Source organism: Dipodomys ordii, unplaced genomic scaffold (genome assembly GCF_000151885.1).
Source record: "Dipodomys ordii isolate 6190 unplaced genomic scaffold, Dord_2.0 Scaffold70, whole genome shotgun sequence".
Classification (NCBI taxonomy): domain Eukaryota; kingdom Metazoa; phylum Chordata; class Mammalia; order Rodentia; family Heteromyidae; genus Dipodomys; species Dipodomys ordii.
This window is the reverse complement of record NW_012267286.1, coordinates 983,590-994,110: the sequence shown is the minus strand read 5'-3', so window position 1 is coordinate 994,110 and position 10,521 is coordinate 983,590. Positions and strand designations below refer to the sequence as shown.

Below are 10,521 nucleotides of genomic sequence, written 5' to 3'. Positions count from 1 at the left end.
CGTGGAGAGTTAGGGGTGGGGGTGGGATCCTCGTGGAGAATCCCGGCTGGTAGGTTTCTCTGTTCCTGGCGATCCGCTGTTCTGCGAACCGGTACCTGGTGTCTGCAACCGGTACCTGGTATCTGCGAGCGGCCCCCTGTGTCTCTGGGGCTCCGGCAGCCCCCGCCCCGCCGGCTGGCCGGCGGCTTGGCGCTCTGCTCAGGTGTAAATATTTTTCCACAGTTCTTCTAATGCTTTGATTTTCAAAAAGATGGCCACCATATCAGCAGCATGCTCATCACCAGAGAACTTACAAGAACTGTGAATTCTTGAGACACATCAGCCTGCTGAATCAGAAACTCTGGGCTAGGCAGGGCCTAGCTACCTACGTTCTAAAAGATTGTCTAGGTGACTCCGAAGTAAATGCACAGTGAAGTCCAGCTTGTGAAGAACATTTTTTACTCATACATCCTGGTGTTTCCTCTCATACCATTATCTATTATTGGAGACAAAGTCTCATGGAAGGCTCATATAACCCAGGAGCAGTACCTCTTTCAATTCAGGTTTAGACAATATTGCTGTTAGCTGGGAGTCATTTTAACAAATTTCCTAGTGTATAGGGAGATCTAAATACATTACTAAAGAGAGCTTAACAGAACAATAAGAAAATTCTAAATTCTGTGCAAATGATATAACATTACTGTGAAATTAGGATGCTATATTTTCCAAGTGAGAGGAATATTACAAGGCCATGTCTGATTTGCTATTGCTATTATATAATTATATAATTGAAGAGCCTGCTCTGTCAAATTGTAAAGTAGTGTAAATCACAACCATGGAGCAGAAAATGAGACAGACTAAGCTACCTAGCAATTTAGGCTAATGAAAACACTGATTTTACAGCCTATGACATTGCTCACGTTATTCCTCAATAGTCACAAGTCTACATAGGCTCCAATGGCATGCCAGTCTCACTAATAAATGATCATGCTACATTATGTCTCTAAGGAGCCCTGCATCTTGTATATACATTTTTCTAATTTGGAGAGGGGAAGGGAAATAACAAAATGCTGAAATAAGCATACAGGTTGATAACAATGAGATGGACAAGACACTATGTTGAAAATGAACTTTACAACTTGGTGGGGGGGAGTTGGGAGATGGGGAGGGAAGGGATGGTAGGGAAAAAAACAAAGGAGGCGATAACAATGCTCTATAGGAAATGTAACCTTACTCATGTAACTTAACTCATTACAGTTACTCATGTAACTGTCACCCCTCTATACAGTGGCTTTACAATAAAAAATATATATTAAAAAAAAGATGCTACTTTCCTTCAGAGTTAACAATTTAAACCATTTTGACACTACTTCTTCTTTTTTTTTTTTTTTTGGTCGGTCATGGGGCTTGAACTCTGGACCTGAGCGCTGTCCCTCAGCTCTTCAGCTCAAGGCAAGCACTCTACCACTTGAGCCACAGCGCCATTTCCTTGACACTACTTCTTAAGTGGTGTTAAGTATACTCAAGTTTATGCGAATGTATTAAAGGATTAAATTCAGTCTTGAGTCTAATTAGTTTTTTTCTTTTTTTGTATGTTTTTTATTGTAAAAATATTGTACACAGGAGTTTCAGTTACATGAGCAAAGTAATGAGCACATCTCCTGTTGAGCATTGTTGCCTCCTCCTTTGTTGTGGAGGAAGGAGGGAAGTGAGGGGAAACAAAGGAGGAGGCAACAATGCTCTAATTAGTTTTGACAGGACTCAGTAAGAACTTTACAGAGCATATGTATCAATTTTGATAATTTCATATATTAAATAGTGATATGTTTTATTGATATAGTGGTTTATTAGCATCACAACATCTTCTCGTACTTATATCTTTTTATCTTCAGAGAAAACCTGTGAAATAAACAAAAGAGGTGATTTTTTCCATCTAGAAAACTAAAGCAAAGAGAGAAGTGAAAACCCAAAGTCACAAGGCAAAGCCATGACTGAGCCAAGATCCCAAGTCAGTCCTTCTAATTCCTGTACCAGGCCACACTGCACACCATTCAATCTCTATTTTTAACAACCGGTTATTTTTAAATCTCTGGTTATCTATTCAACTTAAGTCATGGAATATTCATAATAAATCTGTTTGGATCATGGTAACATTAATTTATTCATAACTTTAGAATGCTAATACTCAGCACTTGTCTTTTTATTAATTTCTAAACCTCTGTTATCTTTGCAGGTACCACTGCTTTGTATTTGTTCCTGGTTATGCATCCTTCCATCCTTAGTAACTCCCCCAGCCCAAAAACCTTTGAGGAGGTACAGTTCTTTAATAGAAATAACTACCACAGGGGGATTGATTGGTAAGATGGGTTATTAGTATAAATCTAAAAGTATATGTACTGTGTACACCATAAACCTAGTGATAATATTTAAAAGCACATAGTTTATAACTATGGATAAAATTTGTCCTCTATGCCCTGGAAATTCGTTGAGTGACATAAAGGAATACAAGAGTCATTCACTACCAGCCCTTCTCAGTTCATGAAAGGATTTATTGAGAGGCCCATGTGTAATTTCAATTGGCCTTAATTATCTTTGATGGTAATTATAGATGGGAAGTCAGAGGAATAGCCTAATACCAGAATTTCATTTTTCTCTACTCACAGAAATTCATTTCTTGCCTTACCCCTGAGCACTTCTCATTTGACAATGCTGTGACCCACATGTATAATTTTTTATTACATAAAAGGCAATTAAGACAAAGTAAATAGAAACATAAGTATGTTTATATTTCATCAGTAATTCAAACTATTAAAAAGCTATTAGCAATGTGTAAAATTTAATTTTTGCCTTTCCACTGAAATTAGAAATATATTAAGCATCCAAAGAAAATAGAGTAAAGAAAAAAAAGAAGATATAGACAAACCATATAGTAGAAATGGATGTCACAAACCCACATGCTTATCATAGTATGTGTCTAGAGGCATTCTATTAATCCAGAACAATGTGGCATAAAAAGGTTTGATTCTTACAATATAAACATATTTTGCATTCAGTTTTGCATAAGGAGCATGTACGTTACCCTCCATTGTCAAATAGCATGGTCTCAATTTTAGTAGAAGTAACAGCCATTTCAAGGGTTGCATGTGGATAATCTGAGTTGAAAGAGAAAGAAATAGAATAGAATTTGAATACCTACTAAGATTTATGTATATTTCAGTTGTATAGTTTACAGTACTGCCAGTTCTTTCCTAGTGTGCTTGATATTGATTAACTGTGGGTTATTAAATAACAGTGGGGAGAATCAAGAAATCACCACTATTTGACTCTTGACTCTAATTTTAATTTATATATATAATTTTATCCTATCATATCTAAATATGTATATGTGTGTATATATAAAGGTATATAAAAACATATTTACACAATACATATATGTCTAAATATGTGCATATATTTAAATGTGTATATGTGTGTATAAGTACATATATATGTAATAGAATAAAATCTTAACATCCAGACTAGAAGAAATGATTAAAAACTTCTTTGGACATAGAAGCAAGTAAGTCTTTGGGACTTAATAATTATAGGCATAATCATAAATTGTATAAATTTTTCATAAACTGTATCAAATAAGAACTTTTTGTTCACAAGCCAGGAATAGTATATATGCACTACAATAATAATAATAAGTCCTTTAAGCAATTTATAGGAGATGGTATAAGTGAATATAAAGCAGAAGTTCAATAAGATTTTAAATATAGCTCACTAAAACTTCCCTAAGTCCTAACACTTTTGATTGACAAATTGCACATCTATAAAAGGCAGTTAATGCAGATAACAAATAATGGTAACTGCAAATGTCAATTTTCAGCAGTAATTGCTGCTTTGCTCTCAGTCACATTAAATGTATTCACAGCCAGACTGTGAATACAGCTTGGCCTCTCTGGGAAGCATCAGCCTTGCCTGCTTCCTTTTGAAAGCAAGATCCCACAGGGTTGAAGGTTAGGTGTCTCAGAGGCTCTAGGGACATTTGAAGAATTACCTCAGGAATAGTTAATGTGGCTGCCTAAACTGATAAGCAGCCCTAAGCATGAACCAACCAGGAAACTGCATCTTTGACAAAAATCTCCAATGTTTGCAATCAGAAGCTCTCAGAAATAAAAGAATATTTGATTTATGTGTGCATGTAAGTTTTATGTATCACTATTTTAATTGCACAGGAGTGTTGTAGATAGTTGGGTGGTCTATGGAAAGCTGTTAGATCCTGTTAACATTGAAGACTCTACAGTCGTGACTGGATTATGAGTAAAAATCAATTTAAAATACTTAAGGCTAATTACAATTATGAATAAATTTTATATACCACAAAACTCACTTCTTTCAACTTGAAAAATAAAGCTGAGTTGTTACATGTTATGGAAGTAGCAAAGTTTAGGGGAGATCGCACTTACGTGTAACCCTCAAATGATATACCCACTCTATAATGCTTGCATGGTTCTTTGCATACTTGAATATTCAATCTCCAAAACAAATATAAATAAACCTACTTAGGGAAATATCTAGTCCCATCCTGAAAATTCCTAAATTCCTTTTGTTTTCTTTCTTGTTGATCAAACATTTTTCAAGTGTCTCTAAATTTCAACCCGCATGCTAGAAAAATGTGAACATACAGACAAACAAAAATTGATATCAAGCCTGGCGCTGGTGGCTCACGCCTGTAATCTTAGCTACTCAGGAGACTGAGATCTGAGGATCGCTGTTCAAAGCCAACCTGGGCAGGAAAGTCCCCGAGACTCTTATCTCCAATAAACCACTAAAAAAACCGGAAGTGGCGCGGTAGCTCAAGCGGTAGAGTGTTTGCCTTGAGCTGAAGAGTGCAGGGACAGCACCTAAGCCCAGAGTTCAAGCCCCATGACTGACCAAAAAAAAAAAAAAACTGACCTCACATTCTCTGCAAGCCACTGAAGCCAGGCAAAAATCTACCTGCTACAGGTCCAACATCCAAACAACTTCTAGAGATCCTCACAGACAAAACTACTCTGGATATAAAAGACTTCTGGGATGTCAAGGCCACTTTTAGAAGCTGAAAGTTGTCTAATGTTTTAGCATACCTCTACTCTCTTTTTTGTGATTTTTGGGGGCCCTTCTCAGAATGTGGATCAACTAGGGTACCACTCTTGAACCCAGAATCAGCTCTTAAAGAAGAACCTGAAATGAGTCACAGAAATCTAGGAATAGAATGCACAGCAGAAGAGATAGCAAATCTAAGTCTTCCATCTGAAAGGATGTCAGAATGCCCTGTTACCAGTCATGCAATGCCCGGAGGACATATAAAAAGATTTCTTTACTTCTCTGAGTCTGAGACATCACCTTGTGGCAACAGTTCTATTTCACAATGTAGTAACAACTGGACTCCTACCAGGAATTTTATAATGTGCAATGACAACATCTCACAGTTCAATACTGTGAAAATAGCCATGATCTTTTGGCCAAAAGCAAACATGCCATCAAAAGAAGTCATCCCATGAATTCTAATGATTGTCTTGGTTGCTTGCCTGAAGTCATGGTGGCTTAATAAACTGAAGGGGAAGGTGTTAACATTATTATAAAGTCTAAAAATCCTTACAAGTGAATTTGTATAGTTCTTCTATAACAAAGCAATTTTTTTTTGCTCTAAAAGATATCCCTTCAAGCTCCAGAAATGCATATTACAATATGCTTGTTTCGTTGCACCTGACAACTGTTCTGCAGGTGGAATGTTAAGCATAACACTTCATTTCAGGGCTTGAGCCTACAGGTGTCCGTGCCTGTGTGTTTACTGCCTGTGGTCTGAAGTCTCAGCACACTTAAGGATGGCCTTGGATTTTTGATAAGCTTTTATAATTTGAAATATATACGTACTTTTCAAAGCTTTCTGTAATTTTTCTGAGATATAAATAGCTCTGTATGAAAATATTTAAGCAAAGAGATATGCTCTGTTCTTTGACATTCCATGATTAAATATAGAGTTAGCACAGCACACTCATGGAAATGAACTTGTTTTACTGTGACTTACAAAAACTGCCTAAATTTTATTTGATTTGGGCACTGGTGGTTCACGCCTATAATCCTAGCTACTCAGGAGGCTGAGATCTGAGAATCACAGTTCAAAGCCAACCACGGCAGGAAAGTCTGTGAGACTCTTACCTCCAATTAACCACCAGAAAATCAAAAATGGAGCTGTTGCTTAAAGTGGTGGAGCATTAGCCTTGCAAGGCCCAGACCCTGAGTTCAAGCCTCACAACTGTCAAAAAAAACCCAAAAAGTTGAACTGAATATATTCTTTTGTTTTTCTGGTGGTGGTGGTGGTGGTGGTAGTGTGTGTGTGTGTGTGCATGTGCGCGTGCATAAGCACCAGTATGATGGCTTGAACTCGACTTAGAGTTCTTGCTTAGCTTTTTCACTAAAAGCTAGCACTCTACCACTTCAGCCACACCTCCACTTCTGTCTTTCTGCTAGTTAGTTGAAATAAGAATCTCACAGCTTTTCTGGTTAGCTTCAAACCATCATATTCAAACTTCAGATCTCAGCCTCCTGAGTACCTAGGATTATAGGAATGAGCCACCAGAGCCTACCTATGTCCTTTGTTGTGATCAATTTTTTATTTTTCTTGGAATACTTACATTTATATCTGTATGGTATTTCTGAATTTAAATACATTTTATGGTTTGGTTATTATGGCAATTGTGATCACTGTGTCTATACTTTTGTTATCACATATCTTTTTTTCTGTTATTAAGAAAAATGAAAAATTATTCAGAAAAAGGATTTCCAAATCCATTATTAATGTTCTGCACATGATTCCCTTGCTAACTATGGAGAAAAAACATCTTTTAAAAAAAGGGTTTTATTTAGGAGATAAATGATTTTGTAGAATACCTAATGTCTTCAGTTAGCAGGATAATGTCATCAGACTTAAAATGTCTTTAGTTAATCAGTCTTATTTTGAGAAAAATATTCGTTTTGTAGGTACATGGATTTCTTCCCAGTTCCATCCAATGTCACCACTGACTTTCTGTTCGAGAAGAGTGCCAATTATTTCCACTCAGAGGAAGCTCCTAAAAGAGCTGCTTCTTTGGTCCCCAAAGCCAAGATCATAACTATTCTCATTGACCCATCAGACAGAGCATACTCCTGGTACCAGGTAAGGAAAAGACAGAACGCATCAGGGGAAAGAAATGCACTCGAAGGGTTCCTTTTAGTTATACCCACCATCTTGAGTTTTAACAACAACAAATACACCTGTATAAGCCTTATCCCTGAATAAGCCCAATTTCTCTGTAGTTATAAAGTTTGTATTAATTTGGTCAATTTATTTAAGAAATTATTCATGCGGTAAAGAAATTAAACTGATACGTTGAATTGAAACCCCTTTATACAGCTACTTTAAATAATTTAAAAATTGTGTATAAAAAATAAAGCAATTGCAATGCATAAAGTAGTAGTGTGTTGCTGGGCACTGGTAGCTCGCACCCACAATCTTAGCTACTCAGAAGACTGAGATCAGAGGATCATGGTTCAAAGTCAGCCCAGGCAGAAACTCTCTTCTCCAACACACACACACACACACACACACACACACACACACACATTTTTGTGAAGGTATATGTCTATTTCTTTAAAAAGTAAATGTTTTAATAATTTAGAGTCTTTTTATTAGTCAACTTTTTGTATGTGCCATAATGACATGACAGCAAAAATTCAGCAGCTGTGTGTTTTATGGTCCTTGTTGTAAGTCTGCCATTGTATTACAAAAGTGGCTGTGATGATCTGTGTCTCAGGAACTCTATAGAAACTGAGTGCAGATCACAGGATGCTGACCTCAGCTCTCAAAGAACTTAAGTAATGTTTGTACTGAAGAATCAATTTAGTAATAAAGCATATACAAAAATTATTCCATCCTGAAATCCCCTAACTTGTCTAAGCCTACTCTTTTCCTCATATATTTATTTTCATTATATTCCTGATGTTGGTTTGAACGTAGCATGGAAACCATCACTTTGATACAATAACAAACTTTAATTATACTCATAAAACATATTTTTTACTTTAATAAACCATGAATAATAACTAGGAAAAAAGAAAAACCTCTTCTAGTCATTTTCATTGTTGCTGTACTAGGGCTGGAACTCAGGGCCTACTTGTTGTTCTTTGAATTCCCTGTGTTCTTAGTGACTCATGCAGCTCAGATCTCCACACCGATGTGAATTTAAACCGCTAATTTCATGATCATTATGATACTAGGGAATAAAGTTCCTCAGCATAGAGGTCTTCAGCCAGAGTAATAGTCCCAGGATTCTCAAGTGAAAGAACAGAGGTTCTGTGTCAAGGACAGAGTGGCGACTGATCTCAATAAAATCCTAGATGGTACATAGGTGATAATCTAAATAATAGGAGTGGAGACACCCTGGAAAGCTAAGATCCAGAGAAACCAATAATTGCACCCTAGTTATTCATGCCAAACATAAAGCCATCTTTTAAATAAAAGTATACATCCACTTTCATTCTGGCAGATTTGATTTTTGTGCCTTTTACCTTTTCTGTCAAGTATCTCAGAGAAAAGAGAACGAAGGTCTAATTGACTCAAAAAGAGAAATAAAAATTGGAGCGTGGCAACCACTTAGCCCCTGAAAATTGGGAATTTACAGAAAAGGAGGTTTCAAGGCTAGAAACTAACAAAACAGCCCAAATATTAAAAATAAATCACTCTCCAATGGCAAAATGCAAGCCTTAACAAATGTACTAGAGTTTGTAGTACAGTAATTTGAATCCCAATTGCAGCAAATTTGCTATTCAACTAGATGTGGTAAACATCCACAATCTCACCACTAAGCCTGAATGTTTATTGCTCAATTTAAGGAAAAAAGGTGATTTTTTTTTCTCTTAAACCCATGGGCCTGAGCCTGAGCCATTATGAGATACTTTCAGGTTTGGATTGCTGCTTTCTACATTTTCTGTATAATAAATTATTCTTATTCACCACAAAGGTTGCCATTAGATAAAATAATCTTGGCTTTTAGATGCTAGGGTATGATAAAAGTTGTGGATTTCGGATAATGCACATGTCGAGAGTTTTCAGTAGTTTCTCCATTTATAATAGCTGATAGGGCTTTTCTAATTTAAAACTGTGTTAGTAGGTAGAGCAAGAGCTAGTAGAGTGCTTGTGTATTATGGATATTCATGGAACATGATAAATGATTTGTTTCTGTGCCAAAAAGGAGAGAGCTAAGCAGCTTTCAAAAATTTACTTCCAGAATAAAATACAGACAGCAAGGAAACAACTCTGTGAAGTTGGTTAAAGAAGCTTATAAAAAAAAAAAAGGCAGTCTCTAATATGTAAATTCTTTTAAAAAATATACTCCAAGTGTCATAACTTTAAATTTTGATGCTCCAAGCGAACAGTTTCACCCTTTATTAATTTCAAAACAAATAGCTCTCCAGCAGAGAGGACTCCTTCCTTTCGCTCTGAGTCTTGTCACACACACAAAAAAATGGTTTTTCATTATTTATGCCTCTGGTTCAAGTCAGCTTAGTTTGCCGCCTTCTCCTCACAGCACCAGCGATCACACGAGGACCCTGCGGCTCTCAAGTTTAGCTTCTACCAAGTCATTACTGCTGGGCCCCGGGCACCGCTGGAACTCAGAATCCTACAGAAGAGATGCTTGGTCCCGGGGTGGTATGCCAGCCACATCGAGAGATGGCTTGTTTATTTCCCCCCATTCCAGGTACGAGGCAGTAAGAATTTTCATCATGTAACAACCTCATTAAGTTGATGATTTTGCCTCAAGGACACAGGGAGTTTTAACTCACTAAACCATTACTCACTTCTACACATTAGTTGTAAATAATGAGACTGTGGCAAAGAAAAATAGGCAGAGGGAAAAAATGGTTTAATTTTCTTTCTAAGAGTATTTCAGGATAATTCTCCCTGCTCCATTTTCTAGTGCAAGTCTTTCCTTGTAGAGTTTCAGAAGTTTCTAATTTCTGATACTTATTCTGATGTGAATAAAGCTTGAAATGACAAGATAAATATTGTTTTGTTTAATTAAGTGCCATTATTTTCCTTCTGAACCAACTTTCTGAACTTTTCATAAATCCCAAGTTTTTGGGTTTTTTTTTTCCCCTCAGATTCCTAGCTTCTCTTCTACTCAACATCAAGTTAGAATACAAACTCAGTCTGAAAGTGGCGCTGTGGCTCAAGTGGTAGAATGTTTGCCTTGAACTGCAGAGAGAGAGAAGCCTTGAACTGCACAGAGAGAGAACACGCCCAGGCCCAGAGTTCAAGCCCCACAACCAACTTAAAATAAAAACAAAACAAACACAATGGAATTCTATGCCTCCATCAGAAAGAATGACATTGCCCCATTTGTTAGGAAATGGAACGGCTTAGAAAAAATTATATTAAGTGAAGTAAGCCAGGCCCAAAGAAACATAGGTCCCATGGTTTCCCTTATTTGCAATATCTAGTATATGTCTGTGTCAAGCAGAAAAGGTCAGATAAGG

The 10,521-nt window shown here is 36.7% G+C and overlaps 1 protein-coding gene across 1 annotated transcript in view; it reads left to right on the top strand.

Moving 5' to 3' along the window:
• Ndst3 (N-deacetylase/N-sulfotransferase (heparan glucosaminyl) 3) overlaps positions 1-10,521 on the top strand; it is a 143,274-nt gene that overhangs the window by 114,220 nt on the left and 18,533 nt on the right. Inside the window, exons 8-10 of the mRNA XM_013023762.1 lie at positions 2,213-2,336; positions 6,988-7,162; positions 9,573-9,743. Coding sequence (XP_012879216.1) covers positions 2,213-2,336; positions 6,988-7,162; positions 9,573-9,743 — 470 coding nt within the window. The remainder of the gene's footprint in view (positions 1-2,212; positions 2,337-6,987; positions 7,163-9,572; positions 9,744-10,521) is intronic.